Source organism: Cyprinus carpio, chromosome B16 (assembly GCF_018340385.1).
Source record: "Cyprinus carpio isolate SPL01 chromosome B16, ASM1834038v1, whole genome shotgun sequence".
In the NCBI taxonomy this organism is placed as follows: domain Eukaryota; kingdom Metazoa; phylum Chordata; class Actinopteri; order Cypriniformes; family Cyprinidae; genus Cyprinus; species Cyprinus carpio.
This window is the reverse complement of record NC_056612.1, coordinates 15,527,813-15,551,578: the sequence shown is the minus strand read 5'-3', so window position 1 is coordinate 15,551,578 and position 23,766 is coordinate 15,527,813. Positions and strand designations below refer to the sequence as shown.

The 23,766-nt window shown below is 38.4% G+C and overlaps 2 protein-coding genes across 10 annotated transcripts in view; both read left to right on the top strand.

The window, feature by feature from the left end:
• LOC109054926 (ETS domain-containing transcription factor ERF-like) overlaps positions 1–22,893 on the top strand; it is a 76,246-nt gene extending 53,353 nt beyond the window's left edge. For all 4 annotated transcript variants that reach the window (XM_042741054.1, XM_042741052.1, XM_042741053.1 and 1 more), the window contains 5 exons: positions 12,094–12,170; positions 13,597–13,831; positions 15,137–15,323; positions 17,489–17,618; positions 20,415–22,893. In XM_042741054.1, coding sequence (XP_042596988.1) covers positions 12,107–12,170; positions 13,597–13,831; positions 15,137–15,323; positions 17,489–17,618; positions 20,415–21,253 — 1,455 coding nt within the window. In that variant the 5' untranslated portion in view covers positions 12,094–12,106 and the 3' untranslated portion in view covers positions 21,254–22,893. The remainder of the gene's footprint in view (positions 1–12,093; positions 12,171–13,596; positions 13,832–15,136; positions 15,324–17,488; positions 17,619–20,414) is intronic.
• A 430-nt stretch (positions 22,894–23,323) lies between these two features.
• The window catches only part of LOC109105937 (rho guanine nucleotide exchange factor 1-like), a 44,439-nt gene continuing 43,996 nt past the window's right edge, over positions 23,324–23,766 (top strand). For 4 of the 6 annotated variants that reach the window (XM_042741044.1, XM_042741043.1, XM_042741040.1 and 1 more), the window contains exon 1: positions 23,324–23,695. The gene's annotated coding sequence lies outside the window, so the exon portion shown is untranslated. The remainder of the gene's footprint in view (positions 23,696–23,766) is intronic. The other 2 variants (XM_042741041.1, XM_042741045.1) reach the window with 2 other exon arrangements.

The window sequence follows — 23,766 nt, the reverse complement described above, 5'->3', positions numbered from 1 at the left end:
TACAAAGAAAGAAGGCGTAACTTTTATTCTCGCTGTTGCTGCCACCGCCATGTTGTGGAGACGCTGTGTGTTACGTTGTGAAAGCGAAACTACTTTGTTTGGCCTTCCAAAAGAGGACACAACTAGAAATCAGTGGTTAAGTTGTATTTACAAGACTGTTCCAGAATAGTTCAACCCAAATATTCAGATGTGTGCTGAGCATTTTGCGGTGGACAAGGACTGTTTCCTGTGAGAGTAGCCTACAATGCTGGTGTCTGTTTCTATAAAGTGGGGCAATTCCAACTTTGCAAAGGACAGTCTGCCGCTTCTGACTCACAGCTTGTAAGTACATTTTGATATTTAAGAATTTGCCACTGACGATTCAAACGCGAGTTTTGAGCAGTGTAGAGTAGCACTTCTTGTTTGTCGTTTCTCCAATCACAAATGCAATCATGGTTTTATGTTTACATCGCGCGATATGCAACGCGTAAAAAGACAGTATAAATCATTATAATCAGTAATTATGTCCCCACTAGATGCAACAAATGCCTCATTTGTAATGGGTTTTACTTGTTTTGTCTAGTCATGCCGGGACACACAGCATCACAGTATGGTATGGCTCGTTTGTAATGGGTTTTTTTTCGCGCTGGGACTCGACATTACAGTATGTTAAAGGGTGTAATATTTTGCATACACCTTGCTTTTCAGAACGATGAACTTTGTAAAAATCGACACGTTTCAGAAAGGCTGGGCATAGAGGAGCATCAGTAATGTACATTATGTGGAAAATAATGTGTTTTTTGGACCTTTAACCGCATAAACACATTCTATTACACCAAATACACAAAATAATGTTCTTTTTTAGCAACGTCATATGACACCTTTAATAGACCTTTCTCCAAACAGTTTATCAGGGACAAAGGAACACTAAATGCACATTTTAATACATATTGATCATTGCAAAGCCATTATCCACTATATGGGAATTTCATAAGAAAAACTTATGAACATATTAATAGAAGTTTGGCCTAATTCAGCAGATTTGGACCGGATAACTTTCTTCTAAAGATTCTTAAGAGTGATCTGTGTGCTGGTTTGTATAACAATCATGATGATGAAAATTCTTAATCATTTGCTCACACTGATGTTTAATACCTGTAAATACCTTGCTTTCTTCTGTGGAACACACATACGTTTTGAAAATTGTGCATATTTTTCTTCCATACAGTGGTATGGAAAAGTCAGTGGAGACAAGAATAGACAATAAAACACCACAAAAGCATCAAAAGAGGAGCCCTTCTGAAACCATATAGCTTTGTGAGGAAATGTGAAGTGCAAATTAAGTTGATATTTAATGAATATCTTTCTTGACATTCACCTTTATTTCTATGGGAAAAAAGCAGCTTAGGCATTCTGCCACAACTAACCCCATTTATGTTTCACAGAATAAAGAACATATCAGTTTCATGAGAGTAAGTAAATAATGACTATGTAAATTTTTCTATGAATATTTCTTTAAGACCCTGATTTGCTACATTTTCTGGAAACCATGCTGTTTTCACATTGAATAAGGCTAAAAGTTTATAATGATCGTACCTTTAATTTTCTATTAATTTCTCTGCTATTGAAAATGTACCTGTCTGTTTTATGAATATCTAGGGTATAGATATTAGCCTTATTTTTATTTAGTTTGGGTTTATATACAGGCACAGATAAATCTAGAAGCTTTCTTGCACAGAGCTTTTTCGTTTCTTCAACATTTTTAGAGATTAACCCTTGTGTGATGTTCATATTTTTGTTAATCAGCCAGTGTTCATGGGTCTGGTGGACCCGCTGCATTTTAGGGTTTTTAATTAAACACAATTTTAAAAAAAAAGTTAAAATACTCAACAGATGGTTACTTCATCCCAATTACAAGCAGTATAAACAAAATGAACAAAACTGTAAAAATATAAAAAATATTAATACATACTGATTGATGCAAAGTCATTACACACACAAAATAATATCCAAGAATAAAATGTTTTGGTAAAATCGTCTTGAAAAAACACCCACAGTCTCTACATGTCACACAATAGACCTGACTTTACGTGGCAGACAGTTAAATATTTAGGCTAATATCTAATATCTAATTTTAGTATTTTATGATTTAGATATTCTTAATAAACATATAACTTATATCAGAAATGCGTACAGCTGCAGTTAGTCTGTGTTTCTTCCAAAAGCGAGTTCAGATGCGTCTGTAGACTCGTTCACATTTTGGAGATGGTAATTGTCGGGTCCCTTTTAATCAACGCGTGATAACGAGCGTTTATTTTGGGCACATTTATTAATCTCTGTATAAATTAACATAAACATTTCTGAAACTTACCAGCAGCCATAATATTTTATTGTTCACTAAAACCCCGACAGATGACATGCAGCCTTTTATTTTAGCTGTATTTTCGTACTGTTCTTGGGAGATGAATTCCCTGAGATAGTGGTGATTTTGTTCAGCCCCTTTGGACCTGACAGCTCCTGTAACAATTTAGTTCTAGTCTAGGAAAACCTGAACCCAGGTGACGCACAGCCACGCGTCTGCTGTATCATGGACCTTCTTGTCACAGACGTTACTAAAGAATTGCATTGCAGTTACATCAATAAGGCCTATATTCTGATTAATTTAAGATTATCGGAAGGAAATGTCCCGAAATATCAGCCCGACCCAACTGTGATAAACATTGTATCGCAGTAAAGCCCGTACAAGGAAAAAAATATTATATTTACAAGTAACATCAACAACAGCATTATTATTATTAATAATAGCCTAATAATTATAATTAATTATTATAATCATTATAATACCACAATACATATTGTGGGCGTGGTATGCTGAAACAACACTTGGAAGGAGTAAAAGCTGCCTGTAAGACGTGCTTCCTTTATTGAGAGATTCTTGCGTGTGCGGTAATGAGACTTGCCGAGAACTTCAAACAAACGGAAAAAAGAAATCCTAACGGATCTCTGATACAAGCGAGAGAGAGAATAAATCAATGTGTTCACTGCGTGCATCTGTCTTCGTTTTTTTTTTTTTTTTTTTTTGCAAGGCAAAAAAAGTTTCATCCCTTATTAACAGCGACTTCATAAACAGTTTTGACTAAACAGAAAATCAAAACCCACAAGACTGTTATGCCTACACTACTAAACGTACACTGCACACAGGAATAAAGAGTTGCGTGAATGCAAGTAGGAGAAGGACGACAGATAAAAACAGCAAAAGATACAGGACTCCAGCAGCACTCTGGGAGATTGATAGTGTGCGCTGAGTTCGGGGCAGGGCAGTCGCTGTTTTAGCCCTCTGAGTAATTCTACACTTTATCACCATCATAATGACAGAGAGCGCCAAAGAAGGAGGAGAGCACAAAGGAGAGAAGGGTTAAGTAGGTGTGTATTCACCCGAGTTATTAGCATATGCTTGAGGAGAGAGTGAGGGGAAAAGAACGAGATGAAGACTGATAGAGAGGGAGTCGTTCTATGAAAAGTAAAGGAAGGAAAGAGCGTCGTGGACGTGAACGTGCGCGCGCCAAAGACAAGATGATGAAAGTTTGATTAAAGTAGTAGCTACCTGAGCCCCGGACTAACCTCTGTGACGCGCACTGTCACGAAGAGTAGAGACGGATGAGGGAAAGGTGGAGGAGGAGGATGGAAGGAGAACAGAGTGAGAAGTTCATAGTCATGTCGCCTGACTGACGTCAAAAAAACGCAGCAAATGCGGCCAGAAAACTTTTTTTTTGCTGTCATTTTTTCCACGTAGAATTAGTTCAAACTAAAAATCAGTCTGAAACTCGATCCTACAGTTAACCGTCTACCATTGAGAGGATGTGCTTAGCCTATTGCAGAAAATATGCCAAACAGGAAGATGTTCTTGCTTTAATCCTTTAATTTAATTTCACAGTGCCACATTATAGGCCTTTTGTTCGCAGTGTCTGCAAGATTGTAGGAAAGGCCATTATTTTGCATTGCTCTCTTGTTTTTGTACTTCTCTTATTAATTCAGTTAATCACGAGACCCTTTTATTTATTTATTTATTCTTGCCACCCTCTTCCCTTTTTCATCTCTCTCTCTCCAACGATTATCCTGCCGTCTAATTAGAAATCGATACTGTGAAGCCGGCGGGTATTTGCGATGTGTTTGTGAATGTTGAGAACAATTCCCTGGACAGAGGTAGCTAGATAGAATAGGGGGGGAAAAAAGAAAGAGTGCGCTCGCGCGCGCACGCACACACACGCACACACCATACTGCCGAACAGAGACACGCTTACTGCTCCGAGCTATTCGTTTTTTAAAAAGCTGGAAAAGCACACACTAAACAAGGACAGAAAGAAGAGCTTTCCTTTTCTGCGCAAGGGACTGAGGCATGAGCAGCTGGGATTTTTATGCAAATAAACGATACGGGGCTTGATGGTTCATGTGCCTTAATGAATAACTTGATAATGAGAACTTGCGTCATGTTCCAATTAATACACAAACAAAAGAGACAGTGGAAATTATGTCATTTAATAAATGCATTACATTTAAAGAACGTGCCAAAACTTAAGCAAAGCGTTTCACAACTTAATGTCATCATAATTTTAGTCCAATTTCCGCTTTAAAACCCATAAAAGAGATTATAGCATATAGCCGAAAAGGCCTAGGCTACTGCTATATAAACAGGCCTATATTTATATTGATGAATTATTTTGGTAATCACAGTAATGCGCATTGATTTAAGTATTTTAAAGTAGCCAGTTATTGTATTAAATAGTGTTTTATTTCGTCTTGTATATATTATAGCCATCATCAGTGACATGGGGTCATAGCTTCTTCCCCTCCCAATGAGATGTTGATCTGAAGTCTCTGCCATACAGGAGACGGAGGCGACGGGTTAGCACTATTATTGCGCAAGCAATCGAAGTTAAACAAATTAGCAGCTCGCGACCCCGAAGTGGAGAAAATAAACAGAGAAAGAATAGGACCGCGCACATTTATTAGTTTAGCTCGCACCGAATCCGTTTTTCGCCACAGTTCTCTTTATTTGCTCCCAACGTAATGTGTTTGTGTCTGTCCTTGCTTGTGACTGCTATGTCCCTTTTGCAAAATTGTTCTCTCTCTCTCTCTCCCTCTCCGTGGGGAAATGTCGATTTAGATACTATATAGCACTTTTCACACGAGTTGTTTGTTTAAAAGCAGAGCCAGCCATCCACTATTACATTATATTTCATCAACCTATCCGGTGGGGAAGGCTGATCTTTCTACTTTTCTTGTATTTCTGCGCTATAGTTTGAATCCGTCCGTGTGCCTTTCCACTTGAGCCTCTCATTAAACGTCGCTCTCTCCCTGCCTCGCCATACTCCCTCTCTCTCCCTCATTTATACGCGCTTTACTCTCCCCTTGCCCATGGCTATATGATCGCAAAAATGTGTTTACAAAACTCGCTCTCGCTCAGATCAAACCGCTCCATCGAATCAAAGAGTCTGAAACAGAGACAGAGGGAAAGAGAGGCTGGAGAGCAGGGAATTTGAGCAGGGGCCCGTTCGTGTGTAATCTTTAAATTCTCTGTGTCTTGTCTGTTTGTGTGTTTGCGCGCGTGTGTGTTGGTTGGTTGGTTTCTGTGTTTTAATATTTTTGAATATGTGAAGAAGATCAGCTGGGACTAAAGAGAGAGAGTCCAGCTTGAATATTTATTTGCTTTGGCAAAAACAAATTAATCGGTGAGCTCGAAATAACTTTATATTACACACTTAAACAGGAGACTGTGCATTAAATATTGAACTACTTTTCTTTGTCAGCACAATTTTAGCTATTTTGACTGCCAAATTAAAATACTAACTGCACTGCAAAAAGTGTTAAGTGCAATTGTTCCCATGAACTTGCACTTTATCTATCATTTTATAATCTAATGTAGACAGGCTAATTCGGACAAATAACATCAAATGTCAATAACAACAATATAATAATTTATGTTACCACACATTTTGTAAATTAAATGTTGAGAAAACTCTTTGCTGCCAACTCCAACAATTCTTTGCTGCAGTAGTAAGATATTCTTTTTGTAAAACCGAATGTTCATTATGTAGCTACTAATAGCTAAATGTTGATAGAAATATAGTCAAAGCTGTGCAACACACCTCCTAGTGTAGAGTCATCAGAATGCAATAAGTGAGTCTGTCACAGATGATACTGTTCAGAGAAAGCACAAGACAGAAAGCAAAAATGCCATTTAGACTGACTCTAAATTAGGTATCACATACATTTTACTGATGCAGAGCAACACAGTAATTAGATTAATTACAGTTTTGCAAGATGCCCACTGATAAAAAGCAATAAGTTATTAGAAGGCAGCAATAATTAAGTCAACAATAAGTTTAATTAGTAGAACAGGTTGTCAAGCCAACATAAATAGAGGGTGGGAGGACAGAAGAAATGTGTGTGTGAGAGAGAATGAAGGGGTAACGAGGGATGAGGGGGCAGACAGACAGGCATGTGGAGCGATTATAGCAGGGTTTATGTATGAGCTATTGATTGAGTCGGTGGTGACTTCTTGAGTGGTTAATTCGGGAAGTGAGAGCAATAGAGAGAGTAACTCACTGACCAGAGGGAGGAGGGATAAAGAGAGGGGGATAGCAAGTAGGATGAAATGTGGCCCAATAGCTGTAGTTTGTCCTGTAGAATAGTACGTGATAAAGACATAAGAGGGAAGCATAAAACAGCAGGATTCATTAGCCTAGTTTCGTCTTTATTTAGAGTGATTTAATGGAGGATCATCTGGTGTTGAAATGCACACTTAAATTGCTGTGATTTCAAGACCTTGAGCAGTCTGCACTTCTCTTCTTCATCACTCTTTCGTTCTTTAAATACTTATATTAATTAGCTTTCCACACCTTTTAAATTAACATCTAGCAGAGCCAAAAAGTTACAATGTGCACCATTCGAACAGTAATTTGAAGCAGAATCGATTTCAAACATTTTTTTTTTCCAATTAAGAACTATGGCACATATATCCTAGGCTATGTTTAGTGGTATGAGTAGCCTAGAACTCACTTATCCTCCGGAGAGAAATAACTCAAATTAATGAAAATTAGGAGATACTTTAAGGGACTTTTAAAATAGCTAAATGTTAAAATATTTTACTTTGGGAGTTAAAACAGTATACGATGCACAGGCACCGGTAAAAACAGCGTCATTTGCTGAAATAACCGCAAAATTAGCCTGTTTATCTGTGTGTGAAGGCAGGGGCGTTGCTACCTGCTCACCGAAGGAAAGGAAACAGTCGTGGAAAATACGTTGTGATGTCACCTCACAAGACGACGGCAGATCAGACGTAACGAAGTGCAAGCGGCGCGCGCGTTTGTGTGAAGTTTAAGGTCCGCTAGCTCTCCCGCGCATTTTCCTCTTTCTCTTCCCCTCTCTCTTCCCTCTCGCGCAGGTTTTGATCTCTCAGCCGCGAGATCAAAGGCGCTCTCTGGCTATTAGTCAGCGAGAGCCATTGATCCCGCATCGATCCACGCGAGACACAGCCGACCCGTGAACACCGTACGAGGCTCCCCAAATCTCTCCCGCGCGTCGGGAGGGAAAGCGAGCGAGGAGAGAGAAAAAGAGCTTTAAGGGGGGCGATGTGTGTATATTTTTCACGGGCGCGGGCAGAACCAAGCTCGAGCTTTTTCTTTGCCGCGGGACATGAAACAATGAGGCTCGAGCCGGTTTTAATAAAGCGCGCTTTCCCTCCTTTCAACTCTGGCGCGAGGCGGACGAGTCGGCAACGAAGAGCGATCGATAATTAATGACGATGAATAATTTAACCCTATCGATTGATACTTTTTCTCCGTCTTTTTTCCCTTCTTTTCCTTGTATCTTAAGTCCGATGTTCTGTAAGAAACTGATACCATATCGCACGCTCGCTCCTATCATCGCTCCTAAAGTTGAGCAAGTTCTGTTCCATCTCGTTTTTTTAACAAGTTTCCTCAGCTTTCTCATCCGCAAATGTTGAGCATCAGCGAAACTTCGCTTTCACGCTCTCTTTACCTTATTATCTCAATTACTGGGTTTCGTATCTAAACTTCGCCATTATAGTCTACTCTGCTGCTGTGAAAGATGATCGCTGGTATAGTCCAGGAGAGAGTGGAGTAACACGGGGTGAGACGCAACCAATGAGACGTGCGCTACAGGGGTGAAATCACCATCACGGATGACCACCCTCCTGAGGTGACAGTAGAAACATAAGTCTCTATTTGTAAAAATATAAAATGTTTACTGGACAAAAACAAGTTCCATGCCTTGCCTTGCCTAGATAGCCTACTATTTCATTTAATAGGCTACATCTAACATAGCTACACAAGATTTTGTATAAGAACAATTATGTCACAAATAAGACAGTGCACAGCTGACATAACACACTCACACTGCCTGTTATGTTTTTAGAGTTGTTATTAGGTTATGCTTTATATTGGTTCCATTTTTTTTAACAAAATATTTCAAATGAAACAATTAGCAGTAGCTACATTTTATTACCATAATAAATTTATGCTTTATGCTTTTAAGTTTAAAAGTCCACAGTATTGAGGTAGATTGCACTCTCTGTGCTTGACATTGATTTACACAGTCTCAGCAGAAATTCTAAACTTTAATGTGAAGCTGATATATATAGCCTTTGGAAATATGATATCAGTGTTGAAGACACAGTGCAATAAAATACTGAGTAACCAAAGATGTTTAAGCAAAAATGTGTTGCAACATTCTCCAAGTTCGTGTGGGGTTCTCTAAAATAAGTGGCATAAATAAAACATAAAATGAATGTATTACACTATTTAGAGATACCCAATATACGAAGGATCAAAAACGTTTGTAGAAAAATTAAGTTTTAAATAATGTGATTAAATGTCCCTCATTTTGCACGCTCCATGCAGTTGAAAGACAATGATGTCTTACCTATTTATGGATTGTTAAGGGTTATTATGAAATTTAGATTCTGTAAACAGAAGGTCTCACAGAAGTATAATTGTGAGCCACCTGAAAATATTTCACTTCCACAAGTTTACATAGGAACTGTCATTTTTTTTTCTGGTAGTGTTCACAATGTGTCAGTTGCATCCCATCTCAAGTTCTCCTTCTTGACCGTCTCTCCCCTTACCCCTCTCTTCCCCTACTCTAGTTCTTTTTTCTCCTTCATAACAAACACACAAGCCAGTCCTTCTGTTCTTTGACCCTGAGGCTGTGCAGACTGTCAGAGCAGAGTCAAGAGAAATCGAGACATCGAGAGAAAGTAAAAGAGGGAAAGAGGAAGGAACAATGGGGGGAGAAAGAGAGAGTGGGGCGAGGGTGCTCAGTAAGTCCCTTTTCAGTGGCAGCCCGAAACAGAAAGATGACACAGACATAGAGGGATTGTTTCATGTCCTGGGAGCAGAGAGCGAGAGGGACGAGACTCATTCCCTCAGTGTTTCTGCTTCAGAACCTTGCTGTCCATCTTTTTCACAACTAGAAACAATGCCGGCCATCTGTTACTCAGTTCTCTCTCTTTTCTTCCACTCTTTAGTCCACTTCTGTACCTCACCTTTTTACCATTTTTTTTGTGGTTCACCCGTAACACGTCCTTGTTTCCATCGGCCGTGTTTGGTCGAAACATTAATGTGCAATCAACAGAGCTTTTCACTAAATGTAATTAGTCACAGGGGTAAACACGTTAATTCTGTAGGGCATCGCTATTCCATAATAAATGAGCAATCAATGCCTGTTTAAATGCAATAAAGTTTATAACAGCACACTTATTATTTCATACTTGGTGTTTTTGTGCTATAAGATTAGCACAAATCATTTTTCCATAGCATTAAATTGAAATGTTTTCAAATCCCCACACCATTACTAAACAAAGATTTACTAAAAGATTAAATTTAATTTTACATACATGCAAAATATTTAATAATGAAGCATGAAATCTGCTTTATTATATGATCAATTATTTAAGTGATTTATAGGCTTTTTTCACACTCAGCATTCATATATGTATACATAGATACACTCATATATTTACATAAGCAATACATTACTGATTATAGTTTCATTATTAAAAAAATGTTTATATATATATATATATATATATATATATATATATATATATATATATATATTCCTCCATTTTTTTGTAGACCCATAAACACACATCCTATTTTGTGTGTGTCAGGGACTACTCACAGATGATATAACTGTGAGCTGCTGTTAGTTTGTTACATTGATGTGATCATATGTACCTGTCACAGAAGAGTTTTACTTTTCTCAAGAGTGCATTTGAGCATGTTGTCTGGGGGAACAATGTTACTTTGTGTTGCCCTGTCCATGTGTATGTGCATCTTTTTTTCTGAGTTTTTTTGTTTGGTGTGTGTGGTGGTTGTGCACTCCCTGGATCAGTGTCTTCAAATCTAGGAGATTGTGAGAAGATGTATTCCCTTGGCTGCTAGTTATAATGTTTCTGGGGGTGATAGGGAGAACTTGAAAGCCCTGTGCTGCCCAAATCAAAACTAACAAGGAAATGATGGGGGCTCCTTTATCTCCTCACTGGCCTGGAGGGGAAGAGCAGGGCAAAAGAAGGAGATCGAGGGAAGGGGGGTGGGGGGCGTCCTGGCTTCCTCTTTGATTTGTAAAAAATGCATTACCTCCGAAATCAAACGGAAAATTACAGAGCGGGAGCAAAACATACTGAGGAGAGTAAGAGAGCGAGGGTGCAGTTAGGTGCACAGGCAGGTAAGGCCGGGTTTCCTTTGATGGGATAGGCTGGCCAATGAATACAAATTTCACAGAAAGTGGATGAAAATTTCTGAATGAATTCATTTACAGGTGTGATATTAACTGCACCAGTTGCATTGTGCTCAGTTATTGCTTTAAATAGCATTCAAGTAATATCTACTCTTAACTTAATAGTCTAGTTTTACAAAGTAAAACACTGTCCTGCTACGGCCAGTCTTGAAAGTCTTAATCTACATTTCTATGCCCTTGCAAAGCTACCGAAATAGTAAGAATACAGCCTTTCTTAAATAGGAAAGATACTCCATTAAATAACGACAGATGAATGTTACAAATAAAAAGAGCAAGATGAGAAGTAGATGGTATGATGATGGGGGAGAGCAAGTGGACAGTCCAAAGAGTAAAAGCAACAAAGGTTGTGTGTGTGTGTACTTGTGTGTGAGAGAGAAGTGCCTGGAGTTAGCAATAATAATTTATACAAACACACCTCAATAATTCACATTCCATTTCAATGCTGGAGGGGAGATCCAAAATTCACAGAGCATAATTAAATAGAGTGAGAGAGGAGAGGGGGAGAGGGAGAGGCCAGCATTAAAGATACCCTTGTACCGGCTCCTTTTTCTTCCACCCGAGCTTTGTAAAACAACCTTTATGAAATTGTGATGGCTGAGGAGAGATTGAATTTCTCTAGCCATGTATACTGAATTGCTGCATGGAGAGATGGATCTTTACTGATGCTCCCAGTTGTTCTGATACCTGATGCAATCTTCAATGATTTTTGATATCCTGCTTTGAAGTTATTTGTATGAATACATGCCCACCGTGGCGTGTTTATTTCCTTTCGCTACAACGTGAATATTTCACTTTGTCGGTTTTAATGCAAAACAAGTGGAAATTGAAATTTGTATTTCTTACTCTTAAATTAATTTGTTGTAAAATATGACTTTATCACAAAATGTAAGGTTTTAAAGTGAAAATAAATACCTATGAGAAGCTATACGGACTAATTGCTTGTGGGCCTCACACACTGTCATGTGTTCAGCATGTTCACAGGGTCTTTTGAACATTGCTCTTTGAGAAAAAATGCTCAGTGATCTTCTGCATGGCTGAAGGGACAGCCTTCGGCAACCATATTTAAAGAAACCCTTCAAATGAAAAGGCATTGATTGATTTTAGAGGCCACTGGAATGACATGCCCTCATGCTTTACAACAGCATGTTCTGACACACTGGTGTGTAGTGGGTGAAATGAGTCCACAAGCCCATGACACACATTTGTTGAGTCAAAGTATTATGCTTTAGCCTTTAGCCTTGCGCTCTGTGTTCTAACGTCAGTGGTTTACACTCAAATTTTGTGTGAATGCAGGTGTAGTGGAGGTATGGACTGTAACTGTGTTAGTGACCTGCTGCTCACGCCACCCGTCCCAACCCTCTGGACACCAGGTGAGACACTGGAAGAGGTTTTTTTTTTTTTTTTATATTTAATTTTTTTTTATTATCATTGTTGTTTATGTATGAGAAGTAGGTAGAAATGAATGGATGTTTGTTTGATTTATTTTTAAAACAAGGCTGCATATTGATACATATTTAAGCTGATTATCACAGTAACAAGACTGGTGTTGTTTGACCAGCAGCATGACTGCAGATGTTATATGCTATTATACTGCGGCTTACTCAAATAGAAGTTCATATTGAGCATTTTACATTTTAGACACAATATAAACTAATAGTCAGGGTGGCGTCATGTTTCATTGGCGTCATGGCTGTGAGGGATAGAAGTTGTTTTAGTTGTTTAACTGCATGAACATACCGACTGTTCAGCTGATGAAATGTTTTTCCAAAAACAAACTTTCAGTAGACAAAAGCTCCATGAAACAGCTTTGAAAATTGTGAGTTGGCGAAAATGACGTATACAGTGCATGCCATTGTAAGTCTATCCTTCACAGCCTTGTTTTTATCCACATTAAATTGAATATGCTGTCTAACCTGACTAATGTCTATCACCAGTTTCTTTGCATATTTTTGATCCTCCAACGATTCTGCCTCACAGAAATAGTGTTCAGTTCCTGAATGAATTTGTGTTTTGAATGATTATTCAGTGACTCACTTTAATAAAGACAGTGGTTGTGTCCAAAAGCTTGGTGCCGACTTGTTGCCTCGCTGGCTTATCAGGCAATGACTTTACAAGCAGCATTTGTGCACGAAGGCCCCTCACAAAACTTATTTTTGGACAGGCTTCTGAGGCAGCATAACAGTTTAATGATCTACAACAAAACAGCAGCTTAAGTAACAACTTAAAAAAAAAAAAAAAACTGTATCACTAGAAATAACATCAAATGTAAAATAAGTTAGTCAGAAACATACCTTTGCACATAAACAGACAACCAACTGTAGCTTTCAGAAGCCATAATTATTTTTGGCTGGACTGTTATGGAATGGAACACAGGATTATGGGATATCAAAGGCAGCCAAAAAATAGATCAAATGAAGCAATTCCAAATGAAGGCATTTCAGCAGACAGGAAGTAAAGTTAACATTGGATTCGGAAGTGCCTTTATGCCTTCCTACGTTGGAATGCATCCTCCGAAAGCAGCTTTTTTCAGCTTTCCAGCAGCCATTCACTTGTTTCGAATGAATGTTTTAAATGACTTACTAATAAAGACAACCACTTGTCGCCACCTACTGGAGTGATGATGTTACCTGCAGAAAAAAATCACCTACAAATTCCCACTACTGATGCATAGGATCAAAATACCAGATGAAACCACCCATCGCTTCATCAGTTATTTAGACAGGAATGCTCTTAGCAAGTAACAAAACCAACAGGCCTTATCCAAATCCTTTCACTTACCCACCTACTTTTCCTCAGGCATCGCCTTCCCAGACTGGGCCTATAAGCCAGAATCAAGCCCAGGCTCCAGGCAGATCCAGCTGTGGCACTTCATCCTGGAGCTGCTGCAGAAGGAGGAATACCAGGGGGTGATTGCCTGGCAGGGAGACTATGGTGAATTTGTGATCAAAGACCCAGATGAGGTGGCAAGACTGTGGGGCATTCGGAAGTGCAAACCGCACATGAACTACGACAAGCTGAGCCGAGCGCTTAGGTATGCACAGCATGCATGTTTCATATTCATTGGATTGTTTTCTATGTTAATGCATAATTGCTGCCTTTTATTGTTCTCTCATGCAATATTTATATTCTTGATGGTGTGCTTTGTTGAGTATACAACCTGTTTGGCTGTTTCTTCTCTGTGTGTGTGTTTTTATCTTGCATCTGATGGGGAAATCCATCATTTATTTTTTCCTCACATAATATCCTGTATAATAGCAATGGCCCCTCCATGCTTGATAGTATGTGGATATTGTAAGTGCTGCCTTCCCTCTGAAGAACATCAATACAGTCCAATTTGTGGAATCTTTGAACATCTAAATGGATTCTGGATGTTCTCCGGCGAGCGCCTCATATAAAGAATACTTGTCGATGTGGATTTTGAAATGAAGTCTAAAATTGATTCGTACCTCACCAAACTTATATCAGATCTCCTTTCAAACTCCAAACTCCAACATAAAACTTTGAAGGTTTGAACCCTGGTTGAAGTACTTCTGTGCGTATTCATGCAAAAATGCATATCCATTTCTCATCCCGTCTCTTTTATCGTTCTGCTTTTCTCCCTCCTCCCCAAACCTCTCTTTAATAGATGCTGTCGCCTGCCGCTAATTGTTATGAATAGGCACAGGCCATAATTAGCCTCGTTGATTAGCCTTGCTTAATTGCTCAATTAAGGGGCACAATTGCCACATAAAATAAAAGCTTACAAATTATTGCACCAGCAGATTGCATCACGGGAACCCGTGTAGGCTGCCGGACCGGGTAAGGTGAAGTCAAGCATAAAGTGTGCTGAGATTAAAGAGCCATGCTCTCATGCACAGGTGCGCATCCTCAAAGCGCTCTGACATGTGTGATGAACGTGAACGGGTGATGGTCAAGGGAAAAGACTCAATGGTTCTGAACAGATCCATCTCTTATTTCTAACTGAGCGATACACAGTTGTGTGATGTTAAGGGAAATCTAAGCAGTCATCACAGTGCAGAACATGAAGCTGACAAGGCTGGCATTCTCGAATGAAGGCCATGACCCTGGAAAATGTTTCGGGGGGGAGGAGGAGGCAGCCTTTCCCCCCTTTAAAGAGATAGTTCACCCGAAAATGAAATCTGTGTCATCATTTATTCATACTCATTTTGTTCCAAACCTTAAAGAACAAAACAACATTTGATCTCGTTGTATGGCCAAAAAACTCTGAGACATTCTTTAAAACATCTTCTTGTTTCACAAAAGGAAGAAATTTGGAAGGACACAAGTAAATTATGACAGAATTGAAACATTTAGTTTGTTGTTCTCCAACCTGCAGGTACTACTACAACAAACGCATTTTGCACAAAACTAAAGGCAAGCGCTTCACTTACAAGTTCAACTTCAGTAAGGTGGTTCTGGTGAATTACCCACTGCTGGACATGGCCAGCTCTCCGTTCCTGCTGGCCCAGAACCACTTCAATGGAGGTGCCGCAACACCGGATTGCAGCCCTGTCACACCCGAGGTACGAAGAAAATAAATATATCATATGCAGTGCATTTACAGAAGCAAGATATCATCAGACCAGAACTCAGGGTAATGAGAGACAGGAATGATCCTCTAGGTAGAACAGAAGAATAAGGTCAGACAAAAACCTGAAGAGCTGAAGATGTGCACTGTGGTAATAACAGCTCTATTGCCAGTGTTTAATGATTGATGGGATTTATTTTTTTTATCCATACTGTATAAGGCTCTCCATATTAGCTTTGATGTGAGAGATCGGGCTATCGATTGTACAGAGTCAATCAGTATGTAGGTACCTTTCTTTCTTTTTTTTTGTATTTATTTTATTTCTTTTCCACTGTCTGTAATTGCTCTAGTATTGGTGTTCAGCAATTGTTTGCCTTCGGTCAATGTTAAACTTTAACTAAAATAGTTATCATCTGAACACCAGAGGCAAAGCATAAATTTATATGTTCTGCTTGAATACAAAAAGACTGAGCAATAGGTTTCATCAATAAAGGTTTAGCTAAATCTGAAACCTGATTTCACTTAAAATATGCACCTTAAAATATAAATGGTTTAAAAGACTGAAAGGATGGCAAATTTGCTATACATGGTAAGGTAAAATAAGTAGGCTCATAAAATGCAGTAATAAAATGTATTATTATTTTTAGTAATAACCTGTCTTTATTTTAGCCGTCCCCAAATAAATAAATAAATAAAAATCTAATCAGGACATTCTATGAGAAAGTTATCTGCTGTACATCTTGACTAAAGGAGACTGAAGGAGAAAGGAAAGAGAGAGAGCCAGAGGTGAAGAAGAAAGTAGAGAGAATGTCACAGATGGCGTTAAGAAGCCTTAAAACAAAAGAAGACATTATCCCTTTCCTCTCATCTCTGTCTGGGATGGCGTACTCATCACTGCCATTGATTGAAAATGAAAGACATGTGAGAAATGAAAGAGAAGGTGGGGCTGTCAGATCAGTGCCATGTCATTAATGCGGTTTTGTTAAGCAATCCAGATTACATAGCTTCGAAGTACAGTCCTGCCTTTTCTCACTGAGAAGAGAAGAGTGACAAGTTATTGATCACCTTCATGTCACTAATAAAAAATTTAAAAAAAAGGGAGAAAATCTTTACGCCATTCATCCGCTAAGATTCCTGCGATGACTTCCAGGTTTCCTTTATTGAGCTTTATCCCCCACCACCTTTTTTCTAATCTGCTCCCGAAAGCCATTTCACATTTTGGGAGGTAAACCCCAGGATCTCTTTGTGGCCTACTCTGACTGACATCTTATGAAGTCTTTAAGACAAGACTTTCTTATTTCAAGATTTCTAAAACAGCGTCATGATAGTTTCACATTTCTTATCATCGTCTGATTGTGAACTTACAGCAGTGAATTCTTGGTCTATTCATCACTTATTTTCATATTTTATGACTTCAAATTTTTTAGTACTACATAAACATCACAATAAAATTGTTACTAATTTAGGAAATAGAAATTAATATTTGTTCAAATTGACAAAAATATTATTTATACTATTAATATTGTTCAGATAATTTTTATTATGTTACTCTTTTAGTCATTTAAACACTGTGTATGTACTGTTATTTATTAAACTAATTCTTCTCAATTTTTAATGTTAGCAAAAACACTGTAGAAACCATATAAAGTATTAGTGTGAGTGTGAAATCAAGCATACTGTATCATCATATATATAAACCAGTAAAATCTTTTTATTAAAATTATGATATTTTTATTGATGCAGAGATTTCTTTACATAATATCAACATACACACACACACATACATATACACACACGTATATACAAAAATGTTTTTTTTTTTTTTGCTTTGCTTTTTTTTTTTAGAAACCAAGGTCAAAAGTGACAGTAAAGCCATATGTGTATATAAAGCCATAACCATAATGTTACAAAATATTTCTATTTCAAATAAATTCTGTTCTTCTGAGCTATCTGTACATTAAAGAATCCTGAAACAAGGATTCGGTGTACACGAAAATATTAAGCAACAGTTTTTAAAAAAGATTATAATAAGAAATGTTTATTCATCTGTTAATCTGTCATTCAATCACACTGTCATTTATAAAACTAATTCTTCTCACTATTTTTTTTTCACTGTGTGATGATCCTGACACACTGTTTTCTCTATCCCATCTTTTCTAGGCCCTTCAGTCTTTATTCCCTCGTTTGCCTGAATCAGGTCGAGGGCCCTCTCTGTTTGAGCGCAGTGCAGGGGCCCCAGGGCCTGATGGGGACAAGCTGAGACTAGACACTTTTCCTTTCCTCGGCTCAGGTGAGACATAAATTAAACAGAACAACAAATTTAACAAATGTAACAGAGAAAATGATGGATACATATTAATTAGTTAAGGTTCTTTCTTCATCTGAGCAGTGAAGTTATATAAATGTGAGTTAGGATTTGTTATAGGTAGTATTTGTATTCCATTTAGATGCATGAAATCGCTACATTCTTGACAGTGTTAGTTTCCATTTGCATTCTACACTTCTGCACTCTAGCACTTCCGCTGAGAGTGATACGGTGTCATGTGTACACTCCTTTGTCTTTTCAAATGCTCTGAATGTACACTGAAATACTGGTGTATCAGAATGTATGAGGGTATGAGTATGTCAATGTGACTCCCCACCCCCAAAAAAACCCCCTCACCCCTTCAACTTTGTTTGTCCTGAGGTCCTATTCCGCCCTCCTCCTCTTCTTACCCCTCTCTGCCTCCCATGTGTACCCCCTGTCCTAATCCCTTCCCAAGCAGGAAGGCCCTAATTGAGGGTGCAGGCTTCAGTTTGTGGCCTGTGGGCGCCCATTAGTGTGTTTTCATAAGCAAGTGAGGCCTGCCTGACTGATTCAATATTCATGTGTCTGCCAGCTACTCCTGGCCCTACATACACACACACACTCTAGCACTCTCAAATTAGCCCTGCATAGCAAATAACACGGAGACAGGCTGAGGAGATAAAAAGAGAGGGAGAGAAAAGGAGAGAAAGCGAAGTAGGCTGGAATGAAGAAAGAAAGAGACAGAGGAAGAGGTAAAGATAAAGGTGACCATGTGAAGAAAAGGTGTTTATAATGGAAGCAAAAACTTTGTGAAAACCATGTAAAGAATTATGAGTGTGAAATCAGGAATATCCACTCTCATTTTTTCCCATATGTACATTGGAGAATATAAGGATAATTCATTTGTGGAAAAACTAAGCTGGCTGATTTCTTATTTCTCTTTCCATTCTATTTTATCTTACATCTTATAATATTATATTAATAATGTAGAAAATGATAAAACATAAGCCCCTTTCACACACGAGCACGTAAGAGTTCAGAATAATTTCATGCCAAAAATCATTAGGATAATATGTAAAGATTATGTTCCATGAAGATACTTTGTAAATTTCCTACCGTAAATATATCAAAATGTAATTTTTGATTAGTAATATGCATGGCTAAGAACTTAATTTGGACAACTTTAAAGGCGATTTTCTCAATATTTAGATTTTAATATTGCAGATTTTCAAATAGTTCCAGATTTTCAAATAGTGTCCTGTATCTCTAAAACCATAATATTGAAAGCTTATTTATTCCTAACATTTGAAGTCCTATCCTAACAGTTATGGATGGTTTTGTGGTCCAAGGTCACATTTGTGGTTAATGATATCACAGAATTTACTGGTATTTTGAAACTGATGTGTGAATGGTGCTTTACCGGTAAAAGACGGAATGTTGTTGCCTGTGTAAACAGCACATATTTATATTTACAAGTAAAGTCATTACAGTAATTTAACGGCAATTTACTAGTATTACTGTGTGAAAGGGGCTGTAATTATAACATAAAATTCATTATTTAAATTAATAAATTAATTACAAATAATTAGACACAAACTAAAAAAATAATGACTGCTGAAAATTCAGCTTTGCCATCACATGAATAAATTACATTAGAAAATATCTTAAAACAGCTATTTGTAATTGTAATATTAGTTCACAATATTACTGTTTTTACTGTATTTTTTATCAAAATGTAGAACACACATATATATATATATATAGAGAGAGAGAAGTAAAATCAAAAGAGGAATTAATAATTTATCTTAAAGGGGTCATATGATGCTGCTAAAAACATTATTTTCCACATACTGTACATTATTGTTTCTCCTCTATGCCCCGCCTTCTGAAACGCATCGTTTTTTTACAAAGCTCATTGGTCTGAAAAGTGAGGTGCCCTCTGATTGGCCAGCTATTCAGTGCATTGTAATTGGCCGAATGCCTTAAATATGTGACGGAAATGTTACGCCCCTCACCATACTGTGATGCGTGTCCCGGTCAGAACACTGCGCAACAAGTCAAAAACAATAAAACCCATTACAAATGAGCATTTGTTGCATCCAGCGGGGACATAATTACTGATTATAATAACTTATACTGTCTTTTTAAATGTTGCGTTGCATTGCGCCGCGTAAACATAAAACCATGTCTGCCTTTGTGATCGGTGAAACAACAAACTACAACCGTTACTCTACACTGCTGAAAACTCGCGTTTGAATCATTACTGGCAAATCCTTTACATATGAAAACATACTTACAGGCTGTGAGTCAGAACAGCCGGCACTGTAGTCTTCTCTCCCAGGATCAGAAAACAGTCCTCCATAGAATGCGCAGCACACATCTGAATGCGTGTTAGAATGAGGCGTTTTAGGAGGGCGTGGACAAGTCTTTTATAAAGAATATCTCTTTGGGTTTGAGACTTTAGTCTTTGCAACTTTAGGCATCTTATCTATTCACGAACTGCTTGTAACACTTCGAAGAGAAAGGAAAACTTGAAATCGCATCATATGACCCCTTTAATATTCTCAAATGTAAATAATATTATGTAGCCTATTTTATTTTTTAAATCATATTTTAAATCATTTAAAATCATAAATATATATATGTATTTTGGAATAGGCCATATGATTTATAACGTCCCTCTAGTTTTCTTTCTGAGAATGAGTTGTCTCACATTCTCTGTTCTCAGTCAAGGCCCTAACATCTGATCTTAAACATTAACATTGGTTTCCGTTCCATGTTTTTCAATTCCTCCCACAGGGGCTCCTTGTTACTCCAAACCTCCATCCCTGTTGGGTCCTTACCCACGGAACCCCTCTTTTGACTACCCCTGGGGCTTCAATCCCTACCTCCCAGGGGCCTTTTCTCTGAACAACTGTCCCAAATTGCCCCCAGGCTCCTTCTACTCCTCACATTTCTATCCCAACCCGCTCCAATCCAGCCTGTCTCAGCTGTCTCACCCCTTCTCTTCGCTCTTACCCCCCGGAGACACAACAGGGGCAGAACGTGGTCAAACGGGAGGAACGAACGGCTCTGCAGGCGGACAGCCTCCCAGACTCTGCATCCCACCATACCCAGGGAACTTGCCACTGGGTCGGACTGAGCTGGGGAACGGGGGTACGGGTGTGGGCGACCGGGAAAGAGGGGAGGCCAACACTGCCGTAACAGGTGGAGGTCTTGGTTTGGGGTTAGGCCTTGGATTGGGTTTGGGTGGAGTCGGCGTGGGAAGCGGTGGAGGAGGCCGTCAAAGCCCTTCCGAGCGGAGGAAGGGTGTGAAGCAGGATCCGGAGTCTGACTCTGAGCTGGAGATCACTGACCTGAGCGACTGCAGCTCAGAGAACGAGAACGAGCCAGACTTCTCTCTGGGGAAGGAGCCAGGTTTGGGAGGTCGCTCACACCTTCTAGAGGCCAAATCTAGGGGTCTTGGGGGAGTCCTACCCCCTCTTTCTTCACTGCCTCCACCTGTGTCTCCACATCCCCTTAAAAGTCTGGGACCCCTGACTCCTCCACCATCATCCCTGCCTCCATCCCTCTCTCCCTCCCTCACTATGGTCAACAGGCACAGGGAAACAGAGACTCTTAAACTTGCTCACAGTTAATATGTTCTGTTGTGTGATTTTTGATGTCTTACAGGTTCTCTCTTTCTCTTTTTCTGTCTGTGTATTCCTGCATTTGTGAAATGATGCTGTATATTCCCATTTCATTTTTTTCTTCCTCTTTTCCGGAGTCCTCTGAAGCCATTCTTCGCACATGCTGTTCCAGTATCAGAACTTTCAATTTCTGCTTTCTTCAATTTCTAAATCGCACAGTGAGACTCTCAATGCAATTTGAGTTTTTGTTATTCTGAGAGTAAAAGTGCAGCACAAAACAAAAAAGAAAAAAACTGCTTTCTGGATTAGAATGTTTAAATATCTAAAGAAATTTCATTCTCTCATTTCTGTTAGGAAACAGTAACGATGAGATATTTTATAGCCAAGACAGCACAGTAATGAAATATGCATATCTTTTATCACCTACTTTTTTAAATTGCACTGCATTCTGGCCCTGCTGAGATAGGCAGTACATTTGTTCTGCTTGGTGTATTTCACAGACTTTTCCATAAATTAATGCTAAGCTCTGCAATACAGTGCTCAGATGAACAGCATAACACAAACAAAATGCAATAATGGCAACACTCATAATAATCTTAAGGTGATTCAGTTGTGCTGCAATAAAGCACTTTTGTTTTTAGTTTTGTGCTGATTTCAAGGAATTCAGTCATATATATGGTCAAACATTGCCATCTTGTGGTTATATTTATCTAAGCCCTTCAAAGTTTCTGAAGAGAAACTTTATCTATTTATGTATTATTTAAGTTTTTTGTATTTATTTATTTATTTAAGTTCGCTTTCAATTTTCATGTCCAGTCCATGTCTTTTTTTAAACATTCAAAAAAAAAATTATGAGCCTGAGAATGAGAGACAGAGTCAATACTACTCATGCCAGTGAATATTTAAAGTTTGTATCTATTTCATTGTATATATTTTATTATTGTGTACATTATGTTTAATTACTATTACTATATGGGATAGTTGTATTGGTGTCATTTTACTCTGTACCTAACTGAAGAGTGATATATGAGATGGGAAAATGGATATATGTGTAGTGACCCAAAGTTGACAGAGAAAGGGCACTTGTTTTTCACATGCTCATAAGAAGGCGTTTAGACAGGGAAGTGTGCAAAACAGTTCTGCTGTTTCTAATTGTGCCCTGTGGAAATTTTCCCCAGATACCTCCAAGTAGATGACCCTTCTGGACTGAGTTACGCCGCTAGTCTCATATTTCAATAATTCATTCACCCAGTGGTGATGTACTATAATGAATCAAGTGTGAATAATATTAGTTGCAGCATTTGCAAATTTTTTAACCAGTGTTCATTCTAATGTTATTAAGTTTGATATATGATCATCCGATTTGAATGTAAAAACAATAAATGGGAGCAGAATGACACAATCTGATTAAAAGATTACCTTCAAATACAATTCAGACAAGTTGGTGCCCGTACTAGAGGAGATTTCAGCTGTACATAGGGCTTTGTGTATTTGTGTGTACACACTGAAAAGAAAAAAATACCATTTACCTTACAGTAAAGCTTTTCTTTGTTTTATTGTGAAATTTAAAACAGAAAGGATGACTAGAACAAAAAATGAGCAAAGAGTAATATCTTCAAGAGCAATAAACAATATTCTTGAGATTCAGTTGTGAGAGTATGGATTTTTCTCTGGAGTTCAATTTATTCCATTAAAAAAAAAAAAAAACTTGTTCATGTTCAGTTTTTTTTTTTTTCTGTGCGTGTGAAAAGCTTCATGAGGTGGCCTACATCCTGTCAGGTAGCTACAAAATTCACTTTATTTCAGAGATTAACTAGACAAATGGAAGTACAAAAAGGCCTATCATATTTCCTGTGCATACAAAAATCAATATGAGTGAAGTGTATTTAAAAATGCAAGCTATGGATGGTGGAGCTTCACGTAAGATGGGCTACATATCAACATCCAAACACAGACCTGGCACGTGCACGTTCATATATCGTGAATATCTGTATAGTAATGCCACGGGGGGCCGTAGTGTCCCTGAACACGCGTTCGAGAGCCCTGAGAGCCATACAAATGAAGGGGAACAAATTTAGTGTAACACTACAACGGAACCATACGGGGATACATGAAACCGCTTTTGGAGATCTTTCGGCCTCTGGTGGTCGCAAGTCACAGGAAGAGGCAGTGGACGGCAAAAAGTTACGTCTTAACTGAAAGAAAAAAAAAAACGAAAGAAAAAAAACACATTGTTTTCAGTCGAGTGCACTCGGGGTTCGCCGAACACATTTAATGATCATCCTCACATAAAGAGAAACGATTTAGTCCTGCTTTTATATATGTTGTCAAATGTCGCGCGCTTGAATTGGTCTCCACTTCCGCGTACAATGTTTTTTTCCAACGGCATACGACAACTTTAGAACAGGAAGCCTTCAGAGCCGCTTGTCACTTCGTCTCACCTTTTAGGAGGTAAGTTTTAAGCGTAAACATGTGGTTTAAGTTGTCTGTTACGATTTTGTTTTTTTATTGGTGCGCAATGA